This window comes from Diabrotica virgifera, chromosome 1, assembly GCF_917563875.1.
Source record: "Diabrotica virgifera virgifera chromosome 1, PGI_DIABVI_V3a".
Taxonomy (NCBI): domain Eukaryota; kingdom Metazoa; phylum Arthropoda; class Insecta; order Coleoptera; family Chrysomelidae; genus Diabrotica; species Diabrotica virgifera.
In genome coordinates, this window is record NC_065443.1 from 189,239,498 (window position 1) to 189,254,068 (window position 14,571).

At 33.4% G+C, this 14,571-nt stretch overlaps 1 protein-coding gene across 3 annotated transcripts in view; it reads left to right on the plus strand.

The window, feature by feature from the left end:
- LOC114329227 (YTH domain-containing family protein 3) overlaps nucleotides 1-14,571 on the plus strand; it is a 151,123-nt gene that overhangs the window by 81,028 nt on the left and 55,524 nt on the right. For all 3 annotated transcript variants that reach the window (XM_028278271.2, XM_050641866.1, XM_050641865.1), the window contains one exon: nucleotides 11,678-12,121. In XM_028278271.2, coding sequence (XP_028134072.1) covers nucleotides 11,678-12,121 — 444 coding nt within the window. The remainder of the gene's footprint in view (nucleotides 1-11,677; nucleotides 12,122-14,571) is intronic.

Here is a 14,571-nt window from a genome sequence, read left to right on the forward strand (position 1 = left end):
ATATAGTTGCACAGGCGAATATTTTTTGTTGCAATTGTTCCAAGCAATGTTAGACAATATACTTAACATAGTAAAAGAGTAGGTGGTAATAGTAAAAGTGGTGGCAGTTTTTGTCGATTTCCTCTTCCAAATCATGAAAAGCATAATATAAATCCATCTTCAAAGCTGAAACATATTTAAATTATTTAAGGAAAGACGTACTCTAGAAGATAAAATCTAAATATAAAGATATGCTCTAGATATATAAATTGGTTTTTAGTTTTATGTTTATATTTTATCTATGAAATGCCCTGTGAATGCAAAAATTTCTACGTGGGAGAATTTGCAAGATCACTAAGTGTCAGGGTAAACAAGCAATGAAACAGACATCAAGAACAGAGACTTCGGGAAATCTCAGATATGCAAACATGTCTGGGAAAATGAGTGCAATGGAAAGATGCATCAAGAATCCTGAAAGAAACACATGAACAAGAGAAAAGTCAAAATAACAGTCCTCATCCTACTTAACGAAGAAAAATGTGTAGTAAACCCATCAGCAAAATGCAGCAGGCTTTGGCTTCCAATACTAAAAGGAGAAGTCAACAACAAGAAAATACCAATAATAGCGGAGTAAAGGAAGTCGAAGAACAAATCACAACAATCTTGTACACGATACGTATGCAACACATAATACACTAACACACTCTACATACAAAACTTAAAAAAAACACTTAATTTATAAGTATTATTTTTTATATTATATTTTTTAATTGCCAGATGACGCTAGTCACCTAATATTTTCACTTCAGTTGCAATGGGTGGGAACACCTCTCAGTACGGATCAATTGGGATATGGAGAACAAGCCTACGTTCCTTCCGATGAAGGCTCCAATAAGAGCCGAAAATCGCGATTCAAGGGACTGGACTGCGCTCCGTATTCTAATTGAAAAGTAGGATTGTTTTGCCTTCGCATTGCAGCTGAATTAAAAATAAAATTTTTATTTTATTTTTATACTTAATTTATACAACATAAAATTATCGACGAACAAATCTCAAAAATCTCATACATCAGACATATGCAATATACAATACACGGACACACTCTACATACAAAATTTAATTTATACAATCATATCTATGATACAAATTACACAAACAAAATAGCGCAAACATAACACATAAAGCCAGTCATTATTTGATATATCTAGGGTTTTTTTGCTTATTTTTTGTTTAGCAAGAATAAATATGTTAAATTTCACCACAATCGTTTTCTTGACTTCTTGATCCTTTTTTTTTGAGGTGTCGAGGTGTTTGCAAAAATTTGCCACCGTCGACTTATTTTTCAATCATCTGGGAGCGGTAACTATTATTATAGGTCACGTGGTACTCCCTCGCGATTTGCGGGACGTTCGTATGTATATGCTTTATATAGACAAGGCGAAAACGGCGGGTTCGTTGGAAAAAATGTTCCCGTGAGATTTTTTTGCATAATCACATTCGTGAGACACCCCAGAATAAGGTTCAAGAAGTCGCCCACGCGAAAAGTGGTCCACATTTGTTTAACAATTTTTTTAAAATAAATTGCAAAAATCAATATTTTTGGTCCGGACAATTTTTTTTAGATTTCTGGACCAATGGCCTTTTAAGACTTAATAACTCATTTAAAAAATATTATGAAAGTCAGAAAGTGACTAAATCAAATTTTAAAGCCCTCCCTATATGATCCTGAAGAAATTTGTGTCATTAATTTATTACTAAGCTGTTATTTTTAATTATTAACAATGAGCGGTAAGATCGTATTGACGCGGCTGTAAATGTGAGTGCGAGTGAGATTCGCCATTGGACTGCCGGAATGACATCTCTTTAGCACTCACCATTGACGGCCGCCTAATACATGTATGGCGCTGATTATTATTAGGTACTTAAAAATAACAGCTTAGTAATAAAATAATGACAAAAATTTCTTCAGGATCTTGAAGGGGGGGGGGGTGCTTTAAACTGTGATTTAGTCACTTTCTGACTTTCATAATAATAACTTTTAACAGAGTTACTAAGCCTTGAAAATTGCCATTTTTCGTTGCCATTACTTATAACTCGAAAACGATAAGCTTTAGAGCCCTTTTTGTCCAGAATGGTCCAAAAAACCTAAAAAAAATACACATAACATAATAATTTACTTAGTTATGTGATATCCACGTTGCATCTCTCATTTTAAAAATTAATTGCTCAGTCATTTTACAGCCGATTTTAAAAAACTTTATATCTCTGGATAGGTGAATGAGCGTTCTTTCAATTTACAAAAAAATATACTGGGTGTTCCATTAAAAAAAAAGTCAACAAAGTTTTTTTCAAAAATCCGCCATTTCTTTTTTCGTACTTGAAAGCGATATAAAAACCTCAATCCATTCAGACAAAACTTTTACTAAAATAAAACCGTTCAGCGAAAGCCGCATATTTCTATCTTGAGCCGTTTACATAAATATTACATAAATATAGTTTAAATGTAGAAGAGCACGAACATTTTAAGGTTGACTTGTGTCTAGTTTAGGACAATGAACATAATCCAAGATATATTGGACATTGAATGTAAACTTAACATATGTCAGTGTTGTCATACTTTCACATCCAATGCCAAATATATCTGCTAATGTGTGAGTCAAAGGTGAATTTCCAAAAAGAATTAGTAAAACAAAATAATTTATGAATGCTGTTTTATACAATTTTAAAAATTTTAGCTTCTCATAACAAAAAATATAATTTAATGAAAGTGTATATTTATATGTTAAACATTCGTATACATTATACAAAAAAATATGGCAACACTGTGACGTACTTTGTTAACAAATAAAACTTTATCTCTTTTTTATCCAACCTATTTTTGGGTGTAGCACTATTTTTTCCACGTGAGTTAACAATCAATAACGACACAAAAACCATGATAAGGCATTTAAAAAAAACTTATTATAATGTACGTACAACCGTTCCCCAATGTTTAAAATTTACGCCACCATGAGAAGCGCTGTCTAAATATCATATCCCATCTATGCTAATCCTCCCAGCGGATATTGAATTTTAAATTGAATATTCGTTGAATGGGGGATTGGCAACACGCATTATTATATTTTAAAATAATTTTTTAATTTTCTTATTATTAAAGTTAGTTTAATTAAAATGAAATAATATAAAAGAACCCCGCAGCAACCTTATGGGAAATGGCTCTCTGTCAAATGCTCTGAAATTTTGGGTTCTGGTAGTTCTTGATGTGTAGAACAAAAAACTCAATGGGCGCGTAGCTCCAAAAATTCATGGTTCTAAGATATAAGCCTTTGAACTTATAGGTAAAATTGACACCATCTATCTATCGCCCGTCGGCAAATTCAAACAAAAATATAACTCCAGACCATCTTTTACCACCTTTAGTCCAGACAAATTAATATATGTATTTAATATATTTTTTACCATCAAAAATGAGATATTTTAATCAAATATTGTATCAAATGTAATTTGCAGAATAATTTTGAATTACGTTCCGCTAATGAACTCGCTTTTTTGTCCTTCAAAGTAGAAAAAAGTTTCAATTATATTGCTTAATAGTATAATTGTCTAACAATTTTAACTGTACTAATCCCCAAGTATAAATTTTTAAGTGCTAAACTGATTGATTTACGATGAGTAACCGGGTTGTAAAAATACCGGCATGTGCCTAGATAAAGGGACATAGGTTTACTCGAATTTCGTAACATACAAATATTATCTCTTTGAATTTGCCGACGGGCGAAATATCGATGGACCCGACTTTACTGTGAGGACGTTTGAGTTGGCATAAATTCATTTTCTCGAGAATGGGTGACTCTGGAGATAAATTACAAATCAGGTCGATTTTTATTTTAAAATTGTAATTTTGTGGCCTATATATCATACTAGTGACGTCATCCATCTGGGCGTAATGACGCAATCGACGATTTTTTTTAAATAAGAATAGGGGTCGTGTGATAGCTCATTTGAAAGGTTTTTAAATTCTCTATTCAATAATATAAACATTAACAATATTGTTTATACAGGGTGGCAAAAAAAATTTTTGAATTAAATTAATTGAGACGACAAGAAGAATTTATATACAGTCAAAACCGTTTATAACAAACTTCAGGGGACTGGTGGTTTTTGTACGTTGTAGCCAGTATACTCTGTAAGCGGTTCTATCTGTTATAACAAACAGGTTGCTATAAACGATATTACACTAGTAGCAACAGTCAGTTCGTTGTAACTTTATGATGCAAAAATGTGTAACTTAATCTACAGGGTGATCAACTTCTGTGACAAAGTCCAATATATCTGTTATTATAAAATATATGAAAAAAAGTTGTTAATAAAAGTTATAGATACCTTTAATGTACACATTTTAAAATTAGTGAGAAATATACAGGGTCCTCCATAACACGGTGCCAAACTAAAGTTATGTTTTTTTAAATGGAACACCCTGTATTTTATTCAAAATCTGGTTTCTCTACATTTTTCTGATTAAAAAGATATAACACTTGTCTAGGGTTATACTGAGTGTTTCAAAGTTATGAGCACTTTTATCAAAAAATCATACTGATTTGATCGCCCTGTATGACTCTAACAGTATAATATAAACTTATTTTTTTACTGCTGTTGACTGTCAATATTAAAGTAGTTTTGCAACAACGTGCAATTTTTTTATCACTACACAAATTGTATACAGGGTAAGTCAAAATGCAAATAAAAGATTTTCTTCATATTTTTAAATAGAACACCCTGTATTTTATATTACCATCGAAAAGTTCTTTCATTATACTTGCATATCTTTTAAATATTCCCTATACCTAAAGTTATTAGTTTTCGAGATATTTTAGTTTTATTGTCGATAACTCATAGATACGTTTATTACAGCAAATTAATTACCCATAATATGAGAAACCTCCAATGAGTTTGTTAATGATAATTAAAATTAGACTGCATTTCATTTTTTCTCCAATTTTATGGTAAATTATATACAATAACGACAATTTTATATTTACTGACAAAATGATATTAATTTTCCGCGAAGAAATGGAAACTATAAATTGCTGCAAGTTTTTGTTTAAGGTGGCTTTGAAATAATTGACACAAGAACTGTCAGATGTAAGAATTTAAATATCTGTACGTTTTTACTTTTGTTATTGATTATAATTGTTTGCCATATTGTTATAATTGTTACCCAACAATGAATTTTAGTCGTGAAGAAATGACAGACATGATATGGTTTTTAGGAGAGTGTTTCAAAAACTCATTAGTTGCCACAAGAATTTATAAGGAATGGTGTCCACAGCGTCAGCAACCAAATAAGATAGCATTTGACAACTTATTAGACAGGTTTAATCGTACTGGCTCTGTTTATGAAGCAAAGGAAAAAACAAAATTCATTATTACGAATGAAAATTAATTAAATGTTTTACTGCCTGTTACAGAAAATCCTCATACAAGTATTCAAAATATTACAAGAGAGCAAGATATAAGTTATGGATCTATCCAGAACATAGTCAAGAAAAACAACAAGCACCCATACATATACAAAAGAGTACAATTTTGTCAATGGTCACAAAAACAAATAGTGATACTGAGAGATTTTTTTGAGTTTGTCCTTTTTTTTTGGAGACGAGGCAACATTCCACAAAAATGGTAGTGTAAACAGACACAATTTTCATTATTATTCCACAACCAATCCGTACTGTGCTCAGACACATAGTCAAACAAGATGGTCCTTAAATGTTTGGGGTGGAATCAGAGGCAATTACGTTATAGGTCCTTCTCTCTATGAGGAATCGGTAAGTGGTGAGGTTTATTTAAATTTTCTAGTGAATCATTTACCTATTCTACTTGAAAATGTACCATTAAACATCCGCCAACATATGAGCCCCTGCTCACCACAACGCACTTCTCAACGATGAACTATTTCCTGAAAGATGGATAGGAAGAGATGGGCCAGTTCACTGGCCACCCAGATCACCAGAATTAAACGAAGGTGACTTCTTTTTTTGGGGTTATATTAAAGACGTAGTCTATAGGGCACCTCCAACAATAGTTGATGATATGAGAGTAAGGTTTCAAAACGCCTTTCAAAGTGTCACACAACAAATGCTTACAAACATCTGTAGGTCTTTTTAAACTCGTCTCCAGGCTTGTGTAGACGTTATGGGAGGTCATTTTGAACACCTTTTATAACATAAGAGGTACGATGAACATTTTTCTTTATTTAATTTAGTTTTTTTAATAAATTTTGATAAATTAAAGTATTGTTATTAATAACTAAGTAATACATGTTGCTATCAACAATAAAACTAAAATATCTCAAAAACTAATAACTTTAGGTATAGGGAATATTTAAAAGATATGTAAGTATAGTGATAGGACTTTTCGATAATAATATAAAATATAGGGTGTTCCATTTAAAATTATGAAGAAAATCTTGTATTTAAATTTTGACTTACCCTGTATACAATTTGTGTAGTTATAAAAAAATTGTACATTTTTGCAAAACTACTTTAATATTGACAGTCAAAAGCATTAAAAAAATAAGTTTATATTACACCGTTAGAAACATACAGGGCGATCAAATCAGTATGATTTTTTAATAAAAGTGCTCGTAACTTTGAAACACTCAGTATAATCCTAGACAAGTGTTATATTTCTAGAATCAGAAAAATGTAGAGAAACCAGATTTTGAATAAAATACAGGGTGTTTCATTTAAAAAAACATAACTTTGGTTTGGCACCGTGTTATGGAGGACCCTGTATATTTCTCACTAATTTTAAAATGTGTACATTAAAGGTGTCTATAACTTTTATTAACAACGTTTTTTCATATATTGTATAATAACAGATATATTGGACTTTGTCACAGAAGTTGATCACCCTGTATATTTATAATATGTTATAACATATTACACATAACATTTAACATATGTGTTTATTGTACTTACGTACTTAAATCTAAATATCTACATACATACATATAATAATATGAAGATATTAGAATAAGTAAAGGTAGTCAATAAACAATACTCATAATATAACGGGTTCTCAAAATCATTGTATTATAAAAATATGGGCATACATGCACTATTTATTTTTAAAAAGACCAAATAATGTAAATTACACCATTGGGCCAAATTGTATCTATTGTCATTTAAATCATGCATTTGTTATAATTGTTTATTATATAGTGTGTAAAAAGGTCATAATTAAAAAAAATTTATGTATCTCTCCGAGGTACAGATATGTATGCTGTAACCAATATTTCAACTGCTAGTGTTCCCAGAAATATGTTTGCTCTAACCAATTTGTTCGTTATAAGCAATGTAAATGCTTTTTTTATATATGTCATTTTACGGGACCTACTATTTTGTTTGTTATATCCGATTGTATGTTATAGCCGGTGTCGTTGTAAGCGATTTTGACTGTAATTTATTTAATTCGAAATACATTTTACTGTTGTCCGAAAACAGGAAAAAATGTTTATTTGATAAATAAATATTGTTTTTCGCTTAAACTCATTATTAAAGCTACCACGCACCTGCCTCTTAGCAGTTTGAACATTTAATTTAAGCGAAAAGCAATTTATTTATTTTTAAAAAGTTTATTTTTCAAGTTAATATTTTTTCTGTTTTCTGACAGCAGTAAAATGTATTTCAAATGAAATAAATTATATACATTCTTCTTTTTGCCTCAATTAATTTAATTAAAAAAAATTGGGCACCCTATATAATTAATTATGTAATGTTTATATTAGTGAATAGAGAATTGAATAACCTTTCAAATGAGCTATCACACGACCCCTTTCCCTTAAATTAAATGTTCAAACTGTTAAGAGGCAGGTGGGTGGCAGCTTTAATATTGAATTTAAGCGAAAAACAATATTTATTTATCAAAAAAATATTTTTCCTGTTTTCGGACAACAGTAATATGTATTTCGAATTAAATAAATTATATACATTCTTCTTTTTGTCTCAATTAATTTAATTAAAAAAAATTTTTGGGCACCCTTTATAAATAATATTGTTAATGTTTATATTATTGAATAGATAATTTAACAACCTTTCAAATGAGCTATCACACGACCCCTATTCTTATTTAAAAAAATCATCGATTGCGTCATCACGCCAAGATGTATGACGTCACTGGTATAATATATATGCCAAAATATTATAATTTAAAAATAAAAATCGACCTGATTTGTAATTTACCTCCAGACTTGCCCATTCTCGAGAAAATGAATTTATTCCAACTCGAACGTCCTCACTGTACCCATAACTTCAGAGGCTTATATATTAAAATCATGATTTTTTGGAGCTACGCGCCCATTGAGTCTTTTGTTCTACACATCAAGGACTACCAGAACCCAAATTTTCAGAACATTTGACAGAGAGCCATTTCCCATAAGGTTTCTGCGGGGTCCTTTGAGAAAACAATAATGAATTATTTTTACTATGAAAAAATAGTATGTGTAACTAGTCATATTAAATTGAATTAAAGATTTGAATTAAACGAAATTTTAATTAAATTGAATTAAACAATTTTTAATATAAATTTGAATTAATTTCTGTACCAGTCAATTAAAAATTAAAATTATAATATATATATATATATATATATATATATATATATATATATATATATATATATATATATATATATATATATATATATATAGTCTTTTGAGTCCCTTTTACTTTTCAGTGTCGGGACTGGTACATCCTTTCACGTGTAGTCTAAGAGCTGGGAGCGGATTTTGTGCGTGATAAGTAATATGGAAAAACTATACGGGGATATGTTGAATTAGTTGCGTACATGACTTTCACCAACGGCCGGAAACCAGAGTTGGGGCCGAGGGTAGTTATAAGGGGTCAAAATCGCGGATTTTATTATTTTTCTTATGACGCTCATGATCGAGATAGTGCACCAAAATTTGGGAATAAGTAGGTCATAGCGTAGCTAAGGAAAATCTCTAGGGGCTCAACGCTGCGTGGCCGACAAAGGGGTGGGGGTAGGGGTGAATATAAAAAATAAAACAGGTTTCTTGCGACGTTCGTGATTGAGATAATGCACCAAAATTTGGGTATAAGTAGACCATGACATAAGTAATTAAAATCCCCAGAGCCGGAAACCAGAGTGGGAAAGGAAGGTAGTTATAAGGGGTCAAAGTTCCGTTTTTTATTATTCTTTTTTGTGACGCTCATGATCTAGATACCGCGCCAAAATTTGGGAATAAGTAGGTCATGACGTAACTAAGTAAAATCTACAGGAGTGGAACGCTGCCTGGTCGACAAAGGGGTGGGGCAGGGGTGAATATAAAAAAATGTAAGGGGTTTTTCGCGACGTTCGTGATTGAGATAGTGCACCAAAATTTGGAAATAAGTAGACCATGACATAACTAAGTAATATCCCCAGAGGCGGAAACTAGAGTGGCGGACGAGGGTAGTTATAAGGGGTAAAATTCGCGGTTTTTATTATTTTTTTTTTTTGTGGCGCTCATGATGGAGATAGTGCACCAAAATTTGGGAGTAAGTAGGTTATGACGTAACTAAGTAAAATCTTCAGGGGCGGAACGCTGCTTAGGGTACAAAGGGGTGGTAAGCAGGGGTGAGCATAAAAATATATGGGGGTTTTTTTGCCGTTCGTGATCGAGATAGTGCACCAAAATTTGGGAACAAGTAGATCATGACATTACTAAGTAAAATCTCCAGGGGCGGAACGCTGCGTGGGGGACAAATGTTGTGCCGGGTCACAAAAAAAATAATACACACTGCGATTTTGACCCCTTAAAACTACCCTCATCCCCAACTCTGGTTTCCGGCTCTGGGGATTTTACTTAGCTAAGTCATGGTCTACTTATTTCCAAATTTTGTCGCAAAAAACCCCTTTTATTTTTTATATTCACACCTACCCCGACCCCTTTATCGGCCACGCAGCGTTCCACCCCTGGAGATTGTACTTAGTTACCTCATGACCTACTTATTCCCAAATTTTGGTGCACTATCTCAATAAAAACGGCGATTTTGACCCCTTATAACTACCCTCATGCCCAACTCTGGTTTCCGGCTCTGAGGATTTTACTTAGATATGTCATGGTCTACTTATTCCCAAATTTTGGTGCACTCTGTCAATCACGAACGTCGCAAAAAAACCCCTTATATTTTTTGTATTCACCCCTGCCCCACCCCTTTGTCGACCACGCAGAGTGCCACCCCTGGAGATTTTACTTAGTTACGTCATGACCTACTTATTCCCAAATTTTGGTGAACTTTCTCGATCATGAGCGTCACAAAAAAAAATAATAAAAACGGCGACTTTGACCCCTTATAACTACCCTCATCCCCAACTCTGGTTTCCGGCTCTGGGGATTTTACTTAGTAATGTCATGATCTACTTATTCCCAAATTTTGGTCCACTATCTCAATCACAAACGTCGCAAAAAACCCTTTATATTTTTTATATGCACCCCTACCCCCACCCCTTTGTCGGCCGCGCAGCGTTCCGCCCCTAGAGATTTTACTTAGTTACGTCATGACCTACTTATTCCCAAATTTTGGTGCACTACCTCGATCATGAGCGTCATAAAAAAAATAATAAAATCCGCGACTTTGACCCCTTATAACTACCCTCGGCCCCAACTCTGGTTTCCGGCCGTTGATGAAAGTCATGTACACAACTAATTCAACATATCCCCTTATAGTTTTTCCATATTACTTATCACGCATATAATCCGCTTCTATCTCTCCGACTAGTGTGTACAAATGTTGACCATTGTTTCTTATTGTATGCTAATCGGCTTGCTTCTGCTATTGTTTTCCCCTTCCTTTGGATGATTTTAGCGACTACTGTATCCCAATCTTCTCTAGGTCTTCCTCTACTTCTTTTCTTTTGTATCCTGGCTTCCCATATTTTCTTCACCGGTATGTTGTCTTTCATTCTTTTCATGTGTTTTCAATTAAAATAATATTAAATTAAAATTTAATTTGATTTAGGAAATTATTTTTTTTAAATGTCATAATTACCTAATTGATATTATATTTCTTTTAAAACACAAAATCGGTGTTAATTAAATAAAAATACACAAAAATAATAACACTGTTTTACTCACAAAGTAATCCCAAAATGACAAAAATTGCATTGTAGCGCTTCTTGGTGAGGGCTTTTGGTACAATAGATATCAAATATATAGTTTATAGCTTTATTGTTTAATTTCTAACCTTGAATTTTTAAATACATAGATGGTTTTTTAATTCCTGGGTTTTCGGTCTGATATAAATAAAACATTTTATTTTGCTTAAACGTTTCGGCTGTTCGCCATAAGCACTTTTAATTATTAAACATTACACTATTGAACGTAATTTATACACAATACACGCATGACATATTTTAAAAATTTTACAAAATGCACATCGTGTTTCTCTAAAATTTTCTCACAATATCTTGGAGAAACATGATGTGCATTTTGTAAACTTTTTAAAATATTACGTTTTGTTTATAACAGACCGAAAATCCAGGAATTAAAAATCCAACTATTTATAGCTAGATACTATAACTACCTTTTTTAGGTTAATTGAAAAAAGTATTTTTAAAACTATTTCACTTGTAATGTTTAATTATTGTTAGCGTAGTTAAAAGAACTATATATTTTGCAAAATTATTTTTATAGGTTCGCTGGATATATGTTAAAGATGTTCCAAACGTCCAGTTGCGTCATATCCGTCTTGAGAACAATGACAACAAACCAGTAACAAACTCTAGGGATACTCAAGAGGTACCCCATTCAAAAGGAGTGCAGGTTCTCCGTATAATGCATGCCTACCGACACTCAACTTCTATCTTTGACGATTTTATACATTATGAAAAGCGGCAGGAAGAAGAGGGTATGCGGAGGCAACCCACTCCCAAGGAAAATTCGGGAGGTGGTAGTGGGGGAAGTGCCAGTGGTAGTCACGAAGGCGGAGGACAAATTAGGGAACATAGAGAAAGGGGTGACCATAGGGGAGGAAGGAATCACGATAGAGATAGGGAAAGGGAGGGTGGAGAGGGAGTGCATCGCTCTGGTGGTGGTGGACATAGGAATAATGAACATCATGGCGGAGGTGGACATAAGGTAAGAACATTACGTTACGGAATGATTTATTAGTAATTTACATATTTTGTTGTACTTGGTAATATAAAAAAACATACTGATGATTTAATTTTATCTGTGTCATTAGTGGCAATTCAGAAATATGCTATAGACTTTAAAGTAGCATTTTAAAAAAGCATTGTCGTTATTTTTGAGGTGCGATATTGGGACAACTTTATTAGAGGATAGTTCATTTGATTACATGCAATATGCTTCAACTCGAGAATACCTGTCAGACAAATAATGGTAGCATGTGATTTGTATTTAAGAATAGAACAACCCCCAGTTATGACAGCGAAATTGTCTTGACTTTAATGCCATTGTAAATGATGAAGAAAAATAAGAAAACACCTGGAAAATTTTATTTATATTATATTTTTGTACCAATCCTTCTGACATTTTCCCTTTATTCTCTGGTCTTGCTTCCCTGTCTTTAAATTTTAGGTCAGTGGACATATTTCACCTTATTCTTCGTCTGTATTATTTTTTTACTTCTGTCGTTGGGCCCGGATCGATCTGGCGGTAGATGTCTGACTTCCACGCAGGTATGCCGGGGTTGGATTCCCAGCGCCGGCGAGAACATCTAGACATTTTTAAAAATGTCTATAGGCCCCAGGTCGACCCAGACTGAATAAAATAAGTACCTCGGGTAAAACCAGTGCTAATAATAGGCGGTTGAATCGTAGCACTGGCCCTGTTACCTTCCTTGTATACCTTAAACCGTAGAGATAGCAGAGTACCCTGCGATAATCCCAAAGCCGCGTTAGCGGTATAAAACGGGAGACTATTATACTACTGAAGAAAGTGAAAAAAGTATATTAAAGTGTGTAAATATATTTAATTTCCTTAGCTAAGCGCTTTCGACATATATGTCATCTTCAGAGCTAATGCTACAATAAAAAGTTAAACTAATGAGTAAAAAGATGTCTGTACAAAGTTTTTAACTTACGTCAAAGTATAAAAAAAGTACCACTACTTCGAGTTGTAGGTGTTTGCATATTACGAAAGTTGGTCTGTTGTGCAACTCCGGATGATGAAAGATTTCAATTTTATTTAAAAATTATAAAACAGTAAAAACAACCACTTAGACGTTACAAACATATAAAATTTGGTCATGGTAAGGTATCACCCAACCATTTTCGGTTGGGTGATGCCCAACAGAGTGATGCGAGCAGTTGACTGACAGTGATTGATTGGACGTTGGATTTTAAATGTTTCATCTGTCCGGTGTTGACATCTGACAGCTGACATTACAAATGAAAATTATTGAAAAATTATTTTACAAGGATAATAATTGAAAACTTGATGTAAAGAAAAATGTACCTTAGATGTCTTGTCATCATCATTCTCTTTGCCTTATCCCTATGCGGTGTCGGCTTTCCTAATTGAATTTCTCCACACAATTCTATCTTGGGTCATATCAATGTCAATCAACTTTACCAACATGTCCTGCCTTATCGTCTCCCTCCAGGTCTTCTTTGGTCTTCCTCGCCTACTCCTTCCAGGAATCTGCACTTCAGCTATTCTTCGTATTGGGTGATTAACGTCTCGACGTTGAACATGACCAAACCATCTTAACCTATGCTCTCTCATTTTGGCATCAATTGGTGCCACACCTAGGCTTCCCCTAATATACTCATTTCTAATTTTATCCTTCTTTGTCACTCCACTCATCCACCTAAGCATTCTCATTTCCGCCACATCCATTCGTTGTTCCTCTTTCTTCTTCACTGTCCAACATTCAGTTCCGTACATCATAGCCAGTCTTATGGCTGTTTTATAGAATTTTCCCTTCAGCTTCATTGGAATTTTACTGTCACACAACACACCACTCGCTTCTTTCCACTTCATCCATCCAGTCCTAATTCTACTGCATGCATCTCCATCTATTTCTCCATTACTCTGTAATACCGATCCCAGGTGCTTAAAACTATTGCTTTTTACAATCAGTTCACCATCCAAAGATACCATTTTATTTGTAGTAACTCTATCTTTAAATGAACATTCCAAATACTCTGTTTTTGTCCTACTAAGTTTTAAACCTTTTTCCTCCAGAGCTTGCCTCCATTGTTCCAGTTTTTGTTCTAAGTCTCTTTCACTATTTCCTACTAACACGACATCATCAGCATACATTAAGCACCATGGAATGTTACCCTGTAGTTTCGCTGTTATCTTGTCCAAAACTAATGAGAATAAATACGGACTAAGCACAGAGCCTTGGTGCAATCCTACTTTCACATAAAATTCATCAGTCTCTCCCACACCTGTCCTAACACTAGTCGTTACTCCCTCATACATATCCCTCACAATCTTTACATATTCACCAGGGACTCCTTTCTTATTGAGTGCCCACCACAGAATCTCTCGAGGAACTCGTATCATATTAGTCCAGAAAGCCACTGCGCATCCGCTAGGAAAAATATTCTAATTCG